Below are 23,273 nucleotides of genomic sequence, written 5' to 3' on the forward strand. Positions count from 1 at the left end.
TGCATTTCTCAGACCAGTCTCTGTGTGAAAGAAAAATGCAATTAAAACTTAAACTGACCAAACTGCCATGTTTAGATTTTAAAAAGATTAGGTGTGGTTGTGCCTCATTTAGGCCTCATGTTTTAATGCCTGTTTAAACTGTTTAATAATTTAAAGCTGAAAAACAAGATATACCACAAAACTGGACCACTGTGTGAGAACTTTTAAGAAAGGAAAGGCACAAATCTGCTTCTCCTACACTGACAGTTAATCTGACAGCAAAACGGGACTCTTCATACTTTTGCTTTATGAGCACTACTTGCTGTTTTTTTCTCAAGGCCAAGCAGACATTTCAAGGTCACATCTGAAATAATGTCAAAGTAGGGATCCATCTATTTTAATAGGCCTTTTTCACATCAGACATTTTGACTTGTAATAGCAGGAAAAGGGCCAGGTCCCTGAGACTGAAGCAGCTAAAAAGAATTCAGTCATCATTCATTTTAGGATTTAACCTGTGTTACTGTGACACTTCATGAAAAGGGCACATTATTAATTTCTTCAAATGGAGCTTTGTGAGTTCTGCCAGGACATATTTCTTTTAACAGGCCTTTCTTTGTTCTCTGAAGGTTAGAAATATTACCACACTGTATGTGTTACTGGAAGGCATGATGACTGGAAACTGGAAATCTGTTACATAATGAATCTCAGTGACAGTCCAACAACTAGCTGTAAATGTGCCTGTGAGAGAGATCCCTTATCTACTTCTTTTCTCACACTTCATGTTTATGTCATGTTAATTATTAATTATTTTGTTAATGGGTTTATAACTATTTACAGAAGCTGCTGAGATTGTAGTTATGTAATGCAAAACATTAACTGAAAACATTATTACTATTGCACTATATGCAGAGAAGTCTAAACAGTTAGCTAAAATAGACAAGAATGATGGCTAACTTGTTGAAATAGCTGAGCATAAGTAATGGATAAGTCGTTAAAATATAACTATAAGTATTGCATAAATGGTTAAAATAGAGAGTAAAGGTGAATAAATCAAGGTAGTTTGTAATTAATGAAACTTGAGTCCTTTCATGCTACACACATAGAACTTAACAGATAATTTATTGTATATTAGAATAGCAAATAAAATAAATTAACACACAGGAAATAATTCTGTGTCTAATAGTGATGCATACATAAAATAGTGAACTAAAAGTTATGGATGAACAGTTGAAAGTGTAAGCTAAATTCAAATTCAATCGATAAATACTTGCCACTACTGCTACTTTGCCAACTCTAGTAGGCAAAATTGATCAAACTGATTAAACATTACATTTGAACTATATTAAAATTTTATTTTAATCAATATCCACCTTTATAATTATATGTTAATTAACATCTTAAATCTTAAATTCAGTTCAGATGAACACACTTTAAACATGATAGGTGGTGGTGATGGATCATCTGACAGGGCTGTGGAGGTATATCCGAGAATCACTGCTGCAGATTACCAGCAACCCAGTTCTTTTTCCTGCAAACCAGATACCAAAATAACCAGTTGAAGATGCAGGACCAACAGTGAAGCCTGTTACTGGAAACAAAACAGGTCTTCCTGTTCGCTCTCTCTCTCTCACACACACACACACACACACACACACACACAGCGAAGAGGAAGGAAACTTAACCAACAGACATCTATGTAAGAAAACACACAAAGAGGTCTTCCTTGTCCCTCAAAGGACTCGTTTCAGATGAAGGAATGTGGATTGCTCAAATGTCATGAAACATGATGCGTGCTTCTCCCCTTACACAGAAATGTTACGAGTCACCATCTGATGCAGTGATTTTTTAAAACGTTTGTCTGGCCCCACAGCAATAGCTCAGCTGTAACTTGAATGCTTAACTATACTGAAATACCAACTTCCCTTCCTTTTTATGGATAGCATTTCACATACAGTAATTTGGCAAACCCAGCACTAGATTTGGCACACCATATTTGGCTGCAGGAACTTCAGTTTACTTCTATCACTACATCCTTCATTTAACAGGACGCAAAGAGAAAATCACAATACGCATCTTAATCTTTTTTGAAATGGTTTAATGCTTAACATTCTTTTTACATGATATAACACATGAATGAGTATGTTGATGGAGGCAAAAAGATTAACCAAGTAGATAGTGAGAGATTATCAAAATGTGGCTGTACTCAATTTAGAGAATCAACCTTCTTTCATAAATCTAAACATTAGCGAGACTAAACAACATATTCAAGCATTATAACAATCAATCACACAGCTGGTAATTCAATTATTTCCCCCACCTCGCCTTTGAAACCAGTGGACCAAAATGTGACACAAATAAAAACACCACTTCCCTGTTTCATAGTCAGCATCATTTAAAAAAAAAAACAACAAAAAATTGGAGTTGTTGGTTCTATTTAGCCAGGCTGTGTTTTCATTTATTCAGCACTCTTGAGCATGGAAATATAAACAGACCGAGGTTCTGAGATTTATCACAGCAACTTAACTGAAAACATAGAGATGTTACAAAACAAATAATTTGTATGTATTAAACTCAAAAAGTGACAGACAAGGCACAGCACAAAGTCTAAAAAGAGCAACTCGTTTCATGAGGAAATTAATTCATTGCCACACTCAAAATGACCATAACACATTTAAAGCACCATGTGAAACACGTGTCTGTGTGTTAACTGTTCAATTCATTCATCTCTACCTCGTTCTCCCCCTCCTGATCAACCAGCAGTTAGGGGTGATGCAGGTAAACAATCCTTTACAAATCCATATTGTTAAATCACGCTCACTTTTTTGGTGATCCAGCCACATCTGAAGGACTCGATCAAATCCTTCTTATAACTAAATATCCCGTTTCACCTGTCACATTATGCAGTTAAAGACGGTCTAACTTTTGCTTCACTGTGACTTTAAGGTGCAACGGCACAAGGTAAAGCACCGCATTCAGACTGAAAACACATGACTGCAAATAAGCAAGAGGACATTTTCAATATTTGAAGATATACTGTTCCTCATGTAATACAGTATTGTGACCTGCCATCCGAGTAACAAATGAATATGGGAATTCCTGTATGCATGAAACAGATGCAAATACACATTACTGAACGACAGAAATGTTTATGAGCCTTATGTATATAAGCGTTTGGAAATATTATTACTACTATTATAGTACTTCAATTTGCATTATAGGAGGTAAAGCACAGTTAGAATCATTTTATAGGATTCACTGCAGTGAAGCCTTCAAAGTCCACACGTGATGAAGCGAAGGATGAGTTGTTACTTTCCTGGTAACCCATTACACAGGGATTTAATTGCCAGGAATGTAGCTGCAGCTGAAGGAAGTTGTTTTTTGTTTGTTTTTTAAACAACACCAGAGTAGAGAGACTTGCAATAGTGAAGACAAGATGCAACGACGTCATGGGGGGGAAGTTTCCGGTTTTCCCGCAGGGAAAAATTGCTTCACTCCACATTCTTTTCTAATAATGGCTGCTAGGTGTTCAGCTAAGCCACACATTTGTTGATTTTATAGAGTATAAAAGAGTTTTATAGAGTAAGAGTAATTATCTCAACACTCCGTGCTGGAGCTTAGCATGAACACTTACTGATATGCCATGTGCACGCACTGAATGTGCTACTACTTTGTTTGCTGGGGGTTGGGACGCACTTATGATTTCAGCTCTGGTTCTTACGGAGCTTGAACGCCTTGTACAAAAGTGTCTGCCACATGAATGTAATGTACTGTGATGTAAATTATCACACGTTTTCATCAGGTTCTTTCTCACCTACTAGCAGACTTAGACCTGCAAAGTTAGTGACTGCAGCAGAATCGACAATAGTCTGTACTTATGAAGTTAAGTAACTTATAGGTCTAGATGGACATTACTACACCACCAACATTCTGGTGACCAATTTGATTTAGTAATTATGTTTATCTATTTGACTTTCATCCAAATGTACCTGATGTTAAGATGTTCCGATTGTACTTTACTTGGCATTGAGACTGAGGAAATATCAAACTCCAATTTGTAACCGAATCTGCCCTGCAAGTTACTGTTGAGATCACATTTTTTGTAGTTTCATGTAGGCGATTGCAGGGTTGTAGGAAAGAACATATTCCTCAGTGTTCACAAGACACCAGTTCCACCTTCACCGCCACGGTAGCCCTCAGCCTGTTCATCTGGTGCAATCTCAACAAAAACCGGACGGCTCTCGTAACCAGAGTGGCCCTTGCTGAAGTTTTGTATCTCTTCATCCAGGTTGCTGCCTTGCACATACCCAGGATCTTCATCCTTCTCCCCCTGCACGACATCACACACACCTTCAACCTCGGTCCACACCCCGCCGATGCGCAGACGGAGTTCAGGCTCAGTAGAGGAAGGATCATTAGTTAGCAATTTGTTTTCTTCGGTGTTTGGCAGTAGAGGTGTGGGTGAGGAAGGCCCCAATTCTGGCACAGAGACGTGCTCGTGATCCGGTCCCAAGGTCAACTGCTTCAGTTTATTCGTGATATCCTTAGAAATAAGACACAACGAAGAGCTGTTAGGTTAGTGTTGAAAGTTACAAACATGTTCCTTTAGTGGGGATAAATACTTCTAAAATATTCAAACTAAATCATTTAGGCTCATCAAAATAAATCAGAGTTGGTGAAATGAACTTACCAGAAACTCTGGTAAAGAACTTGAGGGATCAGTAATTTTTCGGTACACCATGTAGATTGTCACAGCAAATGCAATCACAGCAAGCACAATGGACACAATGATGATGGATACTAGACAAAGCAGATGTAAAAGTAAATACATTTACAATCAGACTAATAGCCATACATACACACAGTCTAACCAATTTTACTATATAAATTGCAGATGGGACTTTTAACTTTTTGGTACTAGAATAATAAAGTCTATTTCTTTTTTAGTCCACTAGAAAACTTATCAGCACTATATAGAGGACTGAAAAAGTGATATGAACAAACAGAGAAATGTATCTTTTTAGATAAACAGATGTTGACAAAGTTTGACTTTAGGGACCTAATTGGAAGTTGGAAAAAGGTAATAAATTGCAATATATATCTCAATATATTAAAAATCGCAATAAAATCGTATCGGAACATAAATATCGTGATAATATTGTATTGTGGGGCCTCTGGTGATTCCCACCCTTATCTGTTAGTGTGCCGAGTTCTCATCCACACACCTGACTGTGTTCTGGCCGACTGACTCCAACTTTCCCCAACTTAAAAACAACAACAAAAAAACGCAAACCCCAAAATTGCAACGTACTGCACTGATTATTTACCTCAAAGGGAATGTGATCGATCACATGTAGTCACCTGCTGAGGTGAAGCAGACAGATCGTGACATAACTCATCTGATCAAATTAGATACTAGACGAAAATGTTAACAATTAGCTTATTACATATGTGACCTTTCCTGTGTGATACAGCCCTCTGCTCTAACACCAAAACTTAGTGTTTAAAAAAAACTCATTGAGGGTATTAAAGGACTATTAAAAAACAAAATTCTAATCACAATGTGGACGCAACTTCAGAAAAGGCAGGGTGTAGTATTGATGCAGACACTGGACATCCTGTTGTTCTTCTGTTCATTACAACAATTGTGTGTGGTTTTTTTGCATGTTTATAGTGAGGCTTTTTTCTTTATCCATAAAAGGGAATACATGTTTTGGAACCACTGGTCTCAGTCTTCGGTTTTCACTACATGCAGAAATATCTTCAGGTTAACAACATTTCTGCTCTTAGACAGTAAAAAGGATTTAAAATGGCTTCATGAAATGTTAGCTTACTAGTTTTCTGTGTTATTTGTCTGTCCCTATGCGTTTGTATTTTTATTTTTTTATATGCTGCTGCCTGTCTTGGCCAGGCCACCCTTGCAAAAGAGGTTCTTAATCTCAGTGGGACTCTCCTGGTTAAAATAAATTAATAAAATAATATTTCACTTTGCATATAACGTCCCAGAAGCGTAACTCCTTATTTCCAGCATTAAGGTCTACTGCTATGGTGCAGTGTGTTCATTAAAAAAGGAAATATCCTCCTTAAAGAACAGCCACTGGTGATGTACCTTGCTTTCCAGGCAAGTCTTGGGTTGATCTGTTTGCCTAGCTTATACCTCAGGTTTGGGCTTCAGGCCCTTCAAAGAGCATTTCATATAATTTTAAACCGACTGTCAACGCACCATAATTGTCGTGCATCAAAAAAAAAAAAAATTACTCAACTGTATGACTGATGTGGTGGTGTTACTGGCCGGCTGCAGTACTCCTGTGCTTGTAGAACTGCCACTTTCTTCAGCTTCCCCTTCACCGTCAGACAATGTTTCCCCTGTGCAGCCTCCACTGGAAGCTTTTCCTTACACACACTCTCCTCACAGGTGAAGCTGTGGTGCGACAACGACTGCACGCACAACAGAAAGTGAGACTCTTCTTTAACAAAGCGTCACAGTGACACACACAAGTAATTTGTACACACATTTGTTCACACACACAGTGTCAAGTGTTTGATGAAAAATTACAGCACACTACACCACCTATATCATGGTAAGCAGTTGTACTACTACTAATTAATAACACTACATTAACATTAGTATTTCATGCTTTTGATAAACCAACTATATACAATATTATGTAATAATTACATGAGGAAACTGACACGTCTACAGCTTATTTCCTCTGTGTTTATTGATTCATGAAACTGCGTGGAATCTGACCTGATTGACGATCTCAACTTCGTACAAAAATACAGGTAGGCGGTCACTGATCTGTGCGAAAGGGCCTTTCTTCCTTTCTTCCTTCTTTCCTTTTGTATTTGGAAGGTCAGGGAACTTTTGGTGGTATAACAACCAGGGATGCGTGAAGCGGAACAGGATAGTGTCATCTTGTTGGGTGACGTTAACTGATGGGAAGTCCAGGGAACCTGGAAACCAACATGAACGTGGCTTAATTCTTAACTGAATCGCAATTTCATGTTGGAGACTGCAGCATACTGAGATGATGAACAGCTAACCTTTATTCTGTCATTTTTTTAGTCTGAGTAACTTATACAAACCAAAGACAAAAGTAATTAATGTATGACAGTCATATTATGTGTTAAACAGTTATGTTTAAAGTCATAATTTCTCACTAAAGTGCATTGTATGCATGCTCGAGGCCTAACAAACACACTGAATGTTTTTCCTCCACAACTGTTGATCAGCTGAATAGTGTGAAACTGTCAGCGGGAATGTATTTTGTGTTGGGTCAGTTTTGGTTTTATATTGTGCATCCTTATGCATGTAAATGCAATACAAACAAAGCAAGGACAAGCATTTAAAAAAACACTACTCCATAGCTGCACTTGAGGTCCAAACCTCCACAGGGTACTTTTAAGTCTTTTTCTCCACTTTTTTAAGATGGTATTGCACTAGCAAAAATCTATATAAAAACTAATTAATCACGATTAATCCCATCATTTTCTTCCATTAAATCACATTGTCATGCGCAAAATTGAATAACAAAGTAGTGTATTGTGCAGTTTTAATATCAATGTACTGTTATATACACAAAAGTGCAATAACATGTGGTTTGCAAACACTTAAATAAGACAAACAAATAAGGTGCTTTTTACCAGCAGTTTTCTCTTTACACAGTAGCTAGAAAATATTTCTTGTAAATCTCAACTTAAACATTAATGTAATCAAATCAAATATAAAACCAAAGCCATTTGCCACTGCCAGGGAATTACCTTTTATCTAGCTTGTTAAAACAAGTCAGAGTCCAGAGCCACGATCATAACAGGCACCTTCTGAGCAACAGGTTAACATATATGAATCTGATTTCCTGTTTTCTTTCTGAACAGGTATCAGCAGAAACATTTTTCTTTTATCAGGGAGCAGCATAAACAGTTTATGTTCAGCAGCAAGCGTCCCTGTTAGATTGAGGTGAAGTGGTCGAGCACAAGGCGTACTGACAAGTGGGCGCGTTCCCGTGAAACTGTTGCGGTTGCGCTTGCCTCACGCACACACCCGCTGCCGAACAATTTGTGAGAGAGACTGATCCTCGCTGTTTGTGAGTTTCCAGAATCTATTACTGTTTACTAAATATGACGTCACATGGCAGAGCATCCTGCAAAACTATATGAAGCCCTATCAGGTAAAGTTATGTATAATTTTAACTTGAATTAAATAGGTTACAGCTGTGTAGCAAACAGAAGCCGTTGCCATGGTTATTCTCCATAGGGCGCCTGCTGTTTACTCATGGAACGCTTGTCTCCTGCCAAGTGGCTACGTTGTGGTTTTAAGAACGTTCCTAAGACCAACATCTTCCCCAATACTAATCAGCATGCAGTGTGTAGCTATCCACTTCGCTATGGCATTTGATCGCTTGTCTTGTTTATCTACTTCTCCCACACACTACATCCAACGTAGTCTGCCGAAACCTCCCTCCGCTGCTTGTTTGGGTGGGTGATTTGTAGGCTGATCAACATCCCACCCCTGTGACCTATCGTTTGACTGTATGTGTATTCAGAGCCAGTGAGCAATGGACTTTCAAAATAACAATAATACTAAAAACTGTATTAATGTAAGATAAAATAATTGTCTTATTTACAATGTTGGATGTTCATGTTAAACATGGCCAACAATGAAGTTAAAGTATTGTAAAGAAATCCCTGTGAGCAAAAACCTCAGATTTCCTCCGTTTTACTACACACGGAGCCAGTCTTCGATATATGGTCATTTGCTCCACACAGCTATGCTCAGTCTGTCTGTACCGCTCAGTGGCAACAACAGCCTGGTAACATGCTTCTGGTCTTGGCCAATCAGAAGACAGTGGGCTTTGAGAGAGGGCCTTAAAGAGACAGGAGAATCTGCAGCTTGTTTAAGACAGAGGTGGAAATGAAGGCCTACACGAAGGGCCAGTATAAGATAGAAATCTTTTTTTTTTTTTTTTTACTTTGAATCATGCAAAGCTGCCATACATGAGTCACAGAATTACAACATAGGACTGAAAATGCAGTACAATAGGTCTCTTTAAATGACAAGTCTCACACATTAATGTTCTCAGGATCACTTGGAATAACTTGGGTGAACTATTTTTATTGATGGTCATAATCAAGTAAAAGTTTCAATTTGTCCAATACTTGCGAAACAAATGATATTCCCATCACCTCAGCTGCATTATGTGTTTCAGTGCTAATTAAAATGTTAGCAAGCTAACACTTAACTAAGATGGTGAAAATGTTAAGCTGGTTAACATCAGCATGTTATTGTGAGTTGTGAACATGCTGATGTTAGCAGTTCAGCCTCAGAGTTGCTGGCGTGGCTTTTGACTCTTCGGATCGGGTCATGCTCAATCAGAACTAGTTCGTAAGAAGCATCAGAAATCAGAAGTTTTTTAGTATCTTACGTTCTCACCGCCACACAGCTGGCCAATCATTGCGTGAAGTGGGTGTGAATGTCAGATTGTCGGTTTCAAAAAGTTACAGAAATGGCTGGACAAAGCCCCAGCCTAATCTGATGTTGGAAATGTGGGAGGGGTTTCTGACAAACAAGCAGTTCTGATGTACTGGCACCTTTAGGCTGAATTCAGACCATATCAGGCACAGGGGCAAAAAGCAGGTCCTCTCATTTGTTTTGAATGGGGAGCACTCGCTTGCAAAGGACGGGGCCGCAAATAACGCAGCAACCTGTGACGGAAAAAGTTAAACGGAATCAACTTTTGAACAAACGCAACCATACTTCATACTGTGGTGGCCAATCTGGCCACAGTGCTACACAGTCAGCCTGAAATATCGCTGAAACCAGGCAGAGTTCATGGACCAAACTAAGAATGTCTATCTTCTGTATTCAGGAGAAGGATTAGTGTGTGAGCTCATCAATTCAGTTTTATCCAACTAAAATAATCAAATTAAATGTCCTCATTATAAACTCGGTGAAAAATCCACAATAACTACTCACATTTCTGACTTGTTAGAGTGTCCTCGAAATAGCTGAAAGTGAGTCCATCAGGTGGGGCAACATCAGATTCATTTTGTCCGACCACAGCAGTCACAGTAACAAAGTATTCATCAACTGGATCAGACAGAAATGACACGTCTGCTTGTACAGTTGGTGAGTCCACCCAAACCACTCGAGCCTCACTGAAGGAATTAATGAGAAACTTTGTCAGACACAGGCATTACAAACTGGGGGTGGGGAGTTTGAAAGACGTTAGACTGTTAACCAACATGAAATGAAAATTATGGGAAATGTATGATCACCTTTTTTGAGCTTGATCCACACTACAGACTAAAAGGTATATACTATAATCATATGTCTTCAGTAGCTAATAAACACATTTATAAATAGTTTTAAGTCTGCTGTACATGTGTAAACAGAAAATAAATGCTTTATAACACAATGTAAATTGTTAGGAGCCAATAATAAATATCTGTGATTTACTAGAAACTATTTCACACCCTAACCTAAAAATAGATTTGTACAGAAACATAATCACATAATACATGTTAATTATGATATATAAACTTGTGGTAGCCTATTATAACAATGGTGTGAATAATCACATATCTGAACCATTTGAGCCCTAATCAAGCATCCGTCCATTTACCCTTCAGTTTTTAGAATTACTTTCCAGCTGTGTGCTGTTTGGACATTGATTATCTAAACAACAAAGTCAGCGTGTATTTTCTGGTGATCATAACTGTGTACAGTATATTAAGAATCAAAGTCTGATCCAGAATTATTACATTATCTAAATACAAGTGTTAGAGATCAGAGCAGCGTACAAATTACCTGACTGTTTGTACAGTTTAAAGCAGAGATCCAGTCAAAATAGGTTTTTTAAACTGTCGAACACAAATATTTAGCAGGTAATGTGTACAGACAGAAATGCAAACCTATTTATATCTTACCTCAAGATCGAGCTTATGTCGACTTTGAACTTAAGCCCTGGCGACAGTTGGTCGTAACTCCACTGAAGCACATTGTGCAGATTGTGGCAGTGAAGCTTTACGTTGGTCGGCGGCTCCACTGTGGAAACAGACACAGATGTCAGACATAAGATTTTTGGAGGCATTCAAATTTGACATCTAAAAACACCAAAACAAAACCATGAAATTAATATCAGACAGCCAAAGTTTTACGCCTTTCCCTAACAGAAATATTTTACCAAGAATGGTACTATCAGCAAAATATTGGCTAGAAATGTGTTCTTTGAAAATGGTCTGACAATAACACAGCTTTTCAATAAGGAGAAATTCCACCTCTGTACAAGCGTGCTGCTTATCCATTGTATTGAATTCTACTGTATTAGTGTTATTAAAAAATATATATAATACAAGATCAAGTTTCATGTTTTTGAGGACATAATATTGTGTGAAATTATAATGAAGTTTCTGTTGAACAAAGAAAGTTCTGGTTTCACTTCTCTTCTAACTGATAATAATAATTGTATAATACAGTATATTTTAAACCTGATATTTTCTGGGATAGTTATTAAACTTCTCATACCATAGCAACCCCACCCTGTACAGAAGCGCTTTCATGATCACATAGGTCATTTATAGCAGTGGTTCTCAAACTGGGGTCCTTGAGGGGGGTCTACACCAAAAAGGGAAATAATTTTCCATATAACTTAATCCCTAATTAGCACAATGACAAAATGTATGACTATTTTGGTTGGGTTTCATACATGTTCTTTAATAAAGCATCTAAAATCTGCAGGACCCTTGAACAAAATCAGTCAGGGATCTAATTTGTGTCAGTTTAGGGGTCCTTGATGTTGTGAATGACTGATTTACAGACTCAGCTCAACCCCTCACACTGCCCTCCTTCTCAATGAGTATTGAGCCTGTAAGGTCAAACTCCCCACTAGATGGCAATGCATAAAAACTAGTACATACCATCTTCCTGGTGAACCTCTGCCACTACATGTTTTTCCACACGCAGCAGCCAACATAACTTAATGAGCCCAAGAGCATGATGTTATAATATTATTATTATTATAATATTCTGGCTTTCAGTAAAGACAAAATGCACATGTGCATCAATTAAACTCGGTTGTGGGGAGTTAAAAGGACAGAACAGCAGCTTCACTCCTGCACTGGATTCTTTCAAATCTAATCTACCAGTAACCTTATGTAATGTTTCCTCTGACATCGACAAACTGAAAAAAAAAGAAGAAGAAAAAAAAGACGTCTCTTAATTTCCTTCTCAGTGCACACACTTCCTCAAATCCAAAGTAGCAAAAGCAGATCACAGAAAACAGTAAGTGTTCTCCATTCCACCCTCTTTGGTAACTGATCCTCACTTCTGTGCTGTGAATCCCAGTTTAATGTCATTTATGTGTCATTACACAATCATAATAGCATGGGTGATAAGCAAAGTGGATAGCTTAACAGTTATCCAGTGCATGTGTGCACAAGCCTGACATCTCAGCAATTACAGGAAGGACATGCTTCATTGCACTGCACGTGAACTCAGTCTGAGTTCTCTTTTTTTATACAAGACATTAAACATAAATCCTCCAAAAGGCTCCCACTAAGATCAACTTTTTGTTTCAGAGGTAATCACAATTAAACCAAAACATTGCTTATTTATACTATAATAAATAATGAAGTTTGGAGCCTTTTTATCATTGTTTTGGTGTGGTTCACAAGCGCATAAAAAGATTCAAATGCCTTAAAGAAGACAATAAAAGGATTAAATTAAATTTTTGGATGAGTGTGTGAACACACATTCAAGGACATGCATGAGTCACTTCTGTTATCATACATCTTTAAAAAAAAAAAAAAAAGAAAAATGTACATTTCAGTTTCATTTCCTCTGTGACCTAACATTTACGTGCATGCTTGTGATAATACGCTGACGCAAATATAGAGGCTCAAAAACAAATTGACATGTGAGAAGAGTGAAAGAGAAATCTCAGATCGAAGCATAACTACTGTAGAAGAAGTGATAACCGCAACAGTAAAGTTGGTCGCTGAGGGCTGTCACCACAATGTAGCACTAGACCCACACACACACTTAACCACACACATTTTAGTGTCACAATTTTGACTTGTTCTAGCAGTTTGACACGTATTTTTGTTGAAAGTGCAGAATATCTTCTATGTTTACAAGACAAAATATAAACAGCAAGTTTTACCCATTGAATCTGTGAAAGAATTTTTATATACAGGAGAAATCCTTTATGTGCTTACAGATATACAGCAAGGACATTAACAACTTTATGCAGAGCAAAACAACATTTAAAAAATAATAATAAAAAAGCAAAATCAAAGATACTAATTTAAAACTAAAACTTGAGAACAGATTTCAAATCATTCACTTACAAAAAGGTCAGAATGTCAAATTCGGGATCAAACTAGAAATAATTTACTAAATCAGCATTTTTATAGTTTATATGAGTGAAGCAAATTGTAAGCTTGATTGTGTATGAAGACAAACAGCGGCAACAGCAGCAGATGAGGCTGACAGATTTGAGCATACAAAGCAAAGAAAACCCTCTTTCTGAAGCAGGAAGAGAGAGCAGATGCTATCAGACTTTAAAAGGAGGTCACTGTGATCTACGTGACTCAAAATGACTGAAAACATTCTTGGGTGCAGCTACAAAACACTTTCAAAATTAGTTCAGAAACATACATAAAAAGGTGCCGAGAGAAATGTTTATTATTTGCATATAAATGAAAAGGTGCAATAAAACGATCATGTGTATAAATGATAGCATGCAAACACAATAACTTACCATTTTCCCACAGATCTGTTCGCATATATAACTACATCATACTGGTATTTATATCCTGATGTTAATGTTTCCTTATTTCTAACCATTATCTGTCTATATTCTGGTACTTTTATATTGTGTTTTTATATCTCTGATTGACTTAATGACTAGCAGAACTGAAACCATGACAGTTAAATTCATCGGTACCTGCAGTCAGAATGAGAATTCTGCTCAACCACAGCCACCAACGCTGACGTCAAAACGTTTAACAGAAATAGTGAAAAGTAAGGTAACATAACAGATGGCAAGGACGATACAGACACTGAAAAAAGTTCACGAAATCTGGCAAAACGTCAAAGACAAGGTAAATACTATAACCGGGGATCAAGTGTAACTACAAAGAACAACCCACTGCAGTGTCTCGGCTGCATTAAATGTGTGAGTCTTGGACCTTTTTCACAACCGACATTTGGAGCTGAAATGTAAAAAAAGCACATGTACACCTGATAAAATAAAAAATGGCTGCATTTTATTTCAGTGCATCTTTGTTTTCTGGCTTCCAGCATCAGATTTATTTAGTGAACGCACTCAAAAACGTTCTTGTAAATTGAACTTCATAAAGCAACGAAACAAAAAAGATCCATTCATGCAATAAAAAGTGCTCACATATTGGTGGAAAGACTCACTCACAGGCAGGCCCTGCCTGTCTGTCTGTCTGTCTGTACCGTCACAAGTTTTTGAAACTATTACTTGATCTGCCAGGACTATTTTCTGTTGTCTGACTTAGTATTTTTGTTGCTGGATATTTGTGTAAATCCTTGGTTGTGTTGCCTCACGTTTAGTGCCGGACTATTTCTTGATACCCTGAAGATCATCCTGCTTATCTTGTCCTGCATGTGGGTCCTAAACCTGCGCCCAAATAGAGAGCCTAAGTCCCTCCCTTTCCGGTGGACCACCATGGGAATATGTACGGTAATCAATGGCAAGAGACAACCAATATTTAGTCTGATGTAAAACTGTTTAAGTACAAGACTGTGAAAATACATATTTACAAAAACCACAAACCCAAATATCGTGTGTATGTGACTTTTCTCTCAATGACTGAAGCTAACGTTACTGAAGCTAATGTCGAAGAACTTCCATGAGAGGATGATGTTATAAAAGGACCAAGAGTCGCTAGGTTACCTAGCTATTAGCAACCAAGCAATGAACGTTAGCTAGCATTACCATGTTAACATGATGATGACGTATATTGTGCGAAACGAGACATGTAGTCCGTTGAACGGTTTTCACACAAAACTAAATGTATATTTACTGTTTTACCACAAATGTCAACTTTCTAGACGGACAAAATTATCTTTTAAATTGCCAAACATATGTTTTATTCAGGGCACAGTTCAAAGGATCAAACAATAAGTTGTCTCTCACCATTGACTACCGTAGATATTTTTCCCGAATTAAGGTCCCATGGCTATACCAAAAGGTGGGACACGCATGACCAGTCTCTATAATGTAAGATGCAACCAAAAGTTAAAAAAGCAAATTCATATTAAACTTGATTTGAATACCAAAATATATATGATCAGAATATTTATAGACTGTGTGCAACTTGTGAGTAAATAAAAACATTTCAAAGTGGCAAGATTTACTAAAGGTTTGCATGAGTAAAAACTATGCAAACTTGATATGACCAGCAAATTAACATGTAAACTGATCTATTAACGGTGTACACGGAGAACGACGTCTTCACCAAAAGTGCAAGATAGCATCTGTCGTACGCGTAAAATTCAACCAGCCAGAGGGAAAGATCACCAGCTGTTCACAGCGCGCCGGTCGTAATAGCGACACAACCCATTGTAGGTATGGGAGAGGGAATGGGGCGTACAGGGACAGGAGATCACGGAGCGACTGGGCACGGTGCGGACGGTGATTTTTCCCTCTGGCTGGATGAAGCACGATCTGCTAATTCCAGCATATTGTAGCGGTTTCTGCTGGGGTTTTCCAAAGCAGTTTTTCAGGCGTGCTGTCCCAAGTAATTACTGCAATCTTACGCAGGATGGGCAGGTACATAATGATTTCCAAATACTCGGGACGCACTGAATGAAACAAACCAAGGTTTTTACGTAGTGGCTGATTTTAAACATCAAAAACAGCTTGCCTGCAACAAGCACATATCTATAAGTGTTGGTACTTGATTTGTCAGGTGTGGATAGATCGGGTACAACCGCAGGTTAATGTGCCACGTCAGCACAGGAGAAAACTAATTTACTGATACCATTTGGGATATTATATGTGAGACCTCCTTTTTCACAATCCCATATACAATGAAAAGTGTCCCTTTGGAGTGATTGCACTTGTAGCATGTGTCTGGAATTGTTTTATTAAATGTGTTTAGCTCAGCAGGGGCTACATATATTCGCAAACAATTGTATTGCAATAGTTTCAGCCGAGTATTCAGTCTGTGCCTGTGCCTTAGTGCAGATGCTACTCCATTCCTCCAAGGATATGTCTTACTGTCATATCTTAAGTACAAGGCTTTAGTGCTTCAATCAGTCTCTGTTGTAGGATGATATCAGTATTTTAAAACATCTTTGTATCACCCACATCATAAAAATAGCCCATAAAACAATCTGCGGGAAAACAATGAATTAGTCAGTAGGCGGTGCTTTTAAAGCATTGATCTCTTATCTCAAATGTAACCTGCTCCGGAGCAAATACTGCTCAGATTTTAACTCTGCACAGGGCGGCAGGAGCTTAATCAACATTCAGTCATTCAACAGACAAAGCTCAAAACTAAAACGCACAAGATCTTTGCATAAAACAAATTAGTCTAAAACACATAAGATTTAAATTTAAATCAGGGAGTGTGTGATCAAAGAGAGCACCAAACAGATTATTTTCTCGATTAATCTTTCGTCGATAAATTGTCAAACATAGTCAAGATTCCCACCACCGTTTTTAAAGCACAAGCTGACATTTTAAGATTTCTAGTTTTGTCTGAAATTAAGATGATAAAAAAAAACTGAGCACAGAAGCAATCACTCAACTGAGGAGCTGGAGTTTGGTCATTTCATTTACATTTTTACTTACTTTAAAAATCACAATCAAGGTTTAAATGAAAGCAAACTCAAAGGCAAGGTGTGTATTTTCTCGGGAAGCCCCACTTATAATGCCACAAGTTGTGCTATTGTACACAGTGACTCATCAAAGCTGCTTACATGGCTTTGTGGGATTAAACAATAGTACCTCAGTACTTTCGTCTTAACCACGCGGCATGATTCATATGTTGAGACTCTACACAAAAGGAGACCGTTTCAGTCCAGTCTTGTCACACACTGACAATTGTCTTCACTGTATGAACACACCTAGAACTTGTGAAAGCCGCAGCGGCAAGATCAAACCCGTACAGCATGTCATCATATGCCAGAGGTCCACAGATACGCCCACAACATCCATCTCAACAAACACTAGATAGAACACACACACAATGACAGGGTGTTGATGTGAACTATCTAGCAGTCTAGTTTCTAATCCCTCACCATGTAGCTACAGCACTCATCTGTGCAAGAATATGGAGCATTGTAACTCACATCTTGTGTCCAGGGCCTATTTTTATCAAGCGCCTCAGAGCAGGAAGCCACTCCTAACTGGCCAAAACACAACTCAGTAATGCATCTTGGTCACTGGTACGTAATAATGGCAACATGAACTAGCCTAACAAATACCATTTAGGAGAGCTCCAGAGGTGTCCTAACCTGTCCTGATGTCTCAATTTAATTACAATGGGTAAAAATTGTTAGGGTGTTCTCTTTTTGTTTGACATTTTTCAAATCAAATATTTGAGAGATATGTTCATATTGTTACGGTGCGTTTTCCAAAGCTGGGTGATGTTACAGAAATCAACATGTTTCCTTGCATGTAAGATACATGAGCGGTTGCTAGTGTGTACTCGCAGTCATAATGTTAAGACATTTTAATTGTCTCATATTTTTATAGATAGATTGATTTGCAAAATTACCCAACTTCTTTGCCTATACAGAAACAGTACACATTGAAAAGTGGTTCTATTTTCTGCATTTCAAATTTTCTCAATCTCAAGTCCTACTCATCCTCCTCATAGCGCGATTCCCTCTGAGATTCTTGCTGAATACAGACCCTGATACTTTCAAGAATGTGTCAACATCAAATAAGAGGAACAGCAGTTTAAAGCAGGCAAGCAAAAATGCTGGAACTCCTTATGGAGTGGAAACTTCAAAGACAATTTCAATTCCCCAACACAAGTTTCCCTTCATGTGTGGGAACTCCAACTGCTGCGATGGTTAATTTTTAAGTCATAATTATCTGATTCTAGTAATATTTTGATGGTAAACTAGTTAACAACAGGGCTGCAACTAACAATTTATTTTTATTAGCTATTAAAAAGAAAGTACATCAGAAAACAGTCTGCAATGTTTGGAGATTTTGGCTTTAAATTTGACTTGAATTATTTATCAATTATCAAAATAGTTGTAGATTATTTTTCTGTCAATTAACTACCTTAAGTGTGTATGAACACCCGTACTAAGACCTGTTTAAAAATTGTGGGGAGCAGCGATTCCCGCAGACTGGAGAGGATCCATACACATTCACTTCATGCCACCTAATGCTGTAACTGGCTGTGTCCCAAAAATGGTAATTATGGTATTTCCATCAGCAACAGCAATATTAAAAATGCATTAGCACACCAACCTGAGCATATAATCAGATCTGAGGGGAGAGACATGACGTAAGGCCCGCGATTTAAAACGAATTGTCTGAACATCCTCCTGGCTGCGGCACCATCGATGTCACTTCAGCACCCTTAGTCGTAAATCTTTTGTATAACTGCACGTATGTTTGGCTTCTGCTGAGTTTGGTTCCTACAGGCATTAGTAGACCAACCTGGGCACTAGAGCTGCAACAATTAAATGAGTAATCGATTAATCGCCAACTATTTTAATAATGGTTTTAAGTAATTTTTAAAGAAAAGAATGTCAAAATTCTCTGATTTCAGCTTTTTAAACGGGAGTAGTTCCTGGTTTATTTGCTCCCCTATGAGTGTAAACTGAATCCCTTTGAGTTGTGGACAAAACACGACATTTCAGGACGTCATCTTGGGATTTGGGAAACACTGAACAACGTTTTTCACCATTTTCTATCCAAGAAAATAATCGACAGAACAAAACAAATTATCTGAACATCCTCCTGGCTGCGGCGCCATCGATGTCACTCCAGCACCCTGCATTATAAATCCTCAACATTTGTCACCCACCCTGCCCTCTTTTTACGAATCTGAGGCAATATGCCAAAGATACAGAAACTGCTCGACTTTTTCTTTTTGGAATTTTCTCAAAATAAATGAACATGTGCAGGTGTAGCAAAATGCACAATGTTCCAGTTTGTGGAGGGCTGCAACCTATCATATTTGTTATAATTTATCGCCCCCCAAAACTGCCTGGAGGATTTTTATCAGAACCTCCTGAATTTTTATCTACTCTGGTTTTAAATTATGACAGAATTGTTCTTTGTGGCGATTTTAATATTCATGATAATGACCCCACCACTGTTAATGCAACTGACTTTTTAAATATGGCCACTTCTTTTAACTTCAAACAACATGTCAAAGGCCAAACCCATAACCGTGGTCGTACACTGGACTTGGTTTTTACCCTGGGTGTCAGCATTTCCTCTGTGGAATTAGTGGACATGACCATATCTGACCACAGATGTATTGTTTTTAGCTGCGATTCGCCTGTTACTCATGCCGCCTCACCAAGCTCCGTGTGTTCTCGCATCTTTAATGAAAAAAGTGTTTCAAAGTTTTGCACATTCTTTCAGAGCCAAAACCAACACCTGTCTGATTCCAACACCAACAATCTGGTCGATCACTTCAATCATATCTGCTTGTCGTCACTAAATATCACTGCTCCTCTAAAGGTTAGGCCTACGTCTAAAGCTAGTAAGCAACCCTGGATAAATGACAGCATTCGCAGCCTAAAAAGGGAATGCAGGAAAGCAGAGCGCAGATGGAAAAAATCCAGTCTCCAAGTCCATTACCTCAGTCTGAAGGATTTATTAATTAACTACAATAACATGGTTAAGGATGCGAGAACGCACTATTTTTCTCAACTCATTACTACACAGAAACACAATCCCAGGTTTCTGTTTAAGACTGTGGATCAGCTGGTAAACCCAACCCCTCCTTGTGCCTCAGCTGAAAGTAATGATGACTGAATTGTTTTTATCTTATTTTACCAATAAGGTGGTGTCAATCAGAGCCTCTATTACCCCCACTGCCTCTTACTCAGAGGTTCCTCACCAGCAACAAGATTGTTTTAACCAGTTTTATCCCATCGACTTGTCTGAGCTTTTAAAAACAGTATCACAAATGAGAGTGTCCTCCAGCCCACTTGATGTAATACCTACAAAGTTTTTACTGAAAGTAATGGATTCTGTTGGGCCCCATTTGGTCTCGGTTTTCAACAGCTCCCTATCTACTGGTTGTGTCCCTGATTATTTTAAAACGGCTTGCGTGAACCCATTTTTAAAGAAACCTTGTTTAGATCCCTCCCTCCCACATAATTTTAGACCAATTTCAAAACAGCCTTTTATTGCAAAGATTCTAGAAAGAATTGTGTCCAAACAGCTGCTCACTGTACTGGAAAATAACAAAATACTTGAAAAGTTTCAGTCTGGTTTCAGGAAGTACCACAGCACTGAGACTGCCCTGCTTAAAGTCACCAATGACCTTTTAATGTCTGCTGATGAAGGCATGTGCTCAGTGCTGGTACTCCTGGACCTTAGTGCTGCTTTTGACACCATTGATCACAACATCATGTTAGACAGACTGAGGCACTGGGTGGGGATCTCTGGTACTGCCCTAGTATGGTTTTCATCCTACCTGTCAAATAGGAAGTTTTGCGTGTCTGTAAACAACTATGTCTCTTCGTTCTGTCCAGTTAAATATGGTGTGCCTCAGGGGTCGGTCTTGGGACCCATTTTGTTTTCCTTGTATCTGCTTCCCCTTGGACATATTATCCATAAACATGGCATTTCTTTTCATATTTATGCTGATGACACACAAATGTACTTGCCCGTCAGATCCACAGACCCTGGAATGCTGAGTTCACTTAACAACTGCCTTTGTGAAGTTAAAAAATGGATGTCAAATAATTTCCTCCAGCTGAACTCAAAAAACAGAAATCCTGGTCATCGGGTCCCAGCAGATGGCAAAACAAATACTGCCATCTGCTGGTTCCCTAGTAAATCACATTAAGCCTGTTGCAAAGAACCTTGGTGTTAGGTTTGATAGTAATTTAAATTTTGAGCAGCACACCACAAAGCTTGTTCAATCATGTTTTTATCAACACCGAGACCATTTTACACGCCTTCATCTCATCACGCCTGGATTATTGCAACAGCCTTTTCACTTGTTTAACCCAAAAATCTATTGATCGACTCCAGACTGTCCAGAACTCAGCTGCCAGGCTTTTAACAACAACAACAACAAAAGAAAGAAATATGACCACATTACTCCTATTTTAGCTTCATTACACTGGCTCCCAGTATGTTTTAGAATTGACTTTAAAATTGTATTGATCACTTTTAAAGCTCTTCATGGCCTCTCGCCTTGTTATATTTCTGAACTTTTAGTCCCATACACACCAGCACGTACCTTGAGATCCTCGGGCAGAGGTCTGTTGTCTGTTCCAGAGTCTCGACTGAAAACTAAAGGGGACAGAGCGTTTGCTGTCAGGGCCCCGAGGCTCTGGAACAGCCTGCCTGAGGAAATCAGGTCAGCTGAGTCAGTGAACTCTTTTAAGTCCCTTCTTAAAACATACTTTTATAGGAGAGCATTTCCCGATCTTATTTGACTTTATTTTATCCCCTTTATTTTATTCTATTTTACTAGTTTTATATTTATCTTAAACGTGTATTTTAGTCTTTTCAATGTTTTCATGCCTTTATCTTGTATTGTTTTTGTATTATTGTCTTTATACTTGTTAAAGCACTTTGTAACTTGTTGTGCTCTACAAATAAAGATTACTACTACTACTACTACTACTACTACTACTACTACTACTACTACTACTACAGGTATTAGCACACCAACCTGGGTACAGGTTGGAGAGAAAGACGTAACGCCATAGAGGTCACCTCAATCCCCTGAATTATAAATCTTCAACATATGTCAACAACCCTGCCCCATGTTTATGATCTTTTCTTTGTCTTATGTGTCAAATGAAGCAATATGCCAAAAATGAAAGAACTGCTCCCCATTTTCAGCAATTTCTTAAGAATAAATGAACACGTGCAGGTGCAGCAAAATGCACAATATTCCAGTTTGTGTCCATCTCTCAAGTATAACTGCACCTATGTTTGGCTTCTGCTGGGTTTGGTTCCCACATGTGTTACTACATAATTCATCTGCTTACCTTTTCGTCTAGAGAAAACTGAACAACTTTGCAGAAATACATCACATGAGCAAAACCTCTTGGGTAATACTGAAAACTACAAAGAGGAAATGAAGAAAACCTCCAAAAAAAGAGGCATATTTCCTTCATCTGTGCGTTTTGGTCTTGCAATCTGCCATAAGTGAACTTGTAAGAATCTGTCTGATTTAAAACAATAATTATTCTTTGACAGTTAAGTAATAATGATGTGGTATATTAAATAGGTCTCTGTTGTTGTTTTTTACATGTTTTCATGCTCAAACCTGTCTGTCTGTATTGCTCTGAAGATGTTTGTTCCCAGCTAACGTTACTATTCAGTATAAATACTGTATACAAACTGTACAACAATACAGTCTTTCTGGTGTGCCGTCTTCACATAAAACTATTTCATTTTAACCTTAAAATACCCGGTTAACACAGTTGACAAAGCCCGTGTGTTGACAGGTTACAGAGGAAAAACGCTCCTTGACACCAGGCTCGGCGCCGTGAGTTAGCAGGAACTCGGTTTTCCTGAGCAGGTCTGTCCACGTATCACATATTTAACCAAAATAACCACGACATCCCGCACACAACCTGACACTCAGCTTGAATTACAATTTCGTCTGTCGTGTGACACACTATGATTTATTCGGCGTGCCAAATGTGTGCTAATATTACGAGTTTAACTCAAACTGATGTTAGCTAGTACATGTAAAGTGAATGAGCGTAACGTTGGCGAACGTTTCTTACCTTGGGCCGAGACAGCCTGAATCCAGACGAGAAGAACGAGGAAAAGTGGATTCGTTTTAGCCAGAGCCATGGCTAAAGAGGACATCAATCGGCGACTCAATGCTCTTTGTTTCTATAACGGCCAGACACTAAATAACCATTCGTGTTATTGGGAAGCTGCAGTGCGGACATAACGTTACGACGACAGCGTTCCCAAAGCTGCTTCTCTCGCTGCCAGGGCAAAAACCGACTGCGAACTTCCCCCACTGCTGCCTTTCCAAACCTCGTAAATTTACCTTTCCAAATACAATGAGGCATACAGTCGATTAGCTGCTTAGCTCATCCCCTCAAATACTATGAGAATTATTAGCCTTAT

The 23,273-nt window shown here is 38.3% G+C and overlaps 1 protein-coding gene across 2 annotated transcripts; it reads right to left on the bottom strand.

Moving 5' to 3' along the window:
• Window positions 1-2,056: 2,056 nt before the first annotated feature.
• ifngr1l (interferon gamma receptor 1-like) lies at window positions 2,057-23,159 on the bottom strand. Of its 2 annotated transcripts, none has more exons than XM_038736896.1 (7): window positions 22,919-23,159; window positions 10,906-11,023; window positions 9,953-10,134; window positions 6,728-6,933; window positions 6,240-6,414; window positions 4,667-4,674; window positions 2,057-4,519 (listed from the first exon to the last, which is right to left on the bottom strand). In XM_038736896.1, exons 1-7 carry the CDS (start codon window positions 23,001-23,003, stop codon window positions 4,133-4,135), a joined length of 1,161 nt encoding a protein of 386 aa, XP_038592824.1. In that variant the 5' UTR covers window positions 23,004-23,159; the 3' UTR covers window positions 2,057-4,132. The 2 variants fall into 2 exon arrangements, with proteins under 2 accessions (XP_038592824.1, XP_038592823.1); XM_038736895.1 differs by having other exon boundaries at window positions 4,667-4,776; window positions 22,919-23,157.
• Window positions 23,160-23,273: the final 114 nt, after the last annotated feature.

This window comes from Micropterus salmoides, unplaced genomic scaffold (genome assembly GCF_014851395.1).
Source record: "Micropterus salmoides isolate LMB-PRFRI ecotype aquatic unplaced genomic scaffold, ASM1485139v1 Ms_hic_scaffold_22, whole genome shotgun sequence".
Taxonomy (NCBI): domain Eukaryota; kingdom Metazoa; phylum Chordata; class Actinopteri; order Centrarchiformes; family Centrarchidae; genus Micropterus; species Micropterus salmoides.

What these genes read in the sequence shown, in the direction of transcription:
- ifngr1l (XM_038736895.1), bottom strand. Translation starts at nt 23,003, where the DNA reads ATGTCCTCTTTAGCCATGGCTCTGGCTAAAACGAATCCACTTTTCCTC. An exon ending in AAGTTGAGATCGTCAATCAG is followed by an intron (nt 6,415 to 6,727) that starts GTCAGATTCCAC and finishes TTGTGCGTGCAG; the next exon opens with TCGTTGTCGCACCACAGCTT. An exon ending in ACCACCACATCAGTCATACA is followed by an intron (nt 4,777 to 6,239) that starts GTTGAGTAATTT and finishes TGCTTTGTCTAG; the next exon opens with TATCCATCATCATTGTGTCC.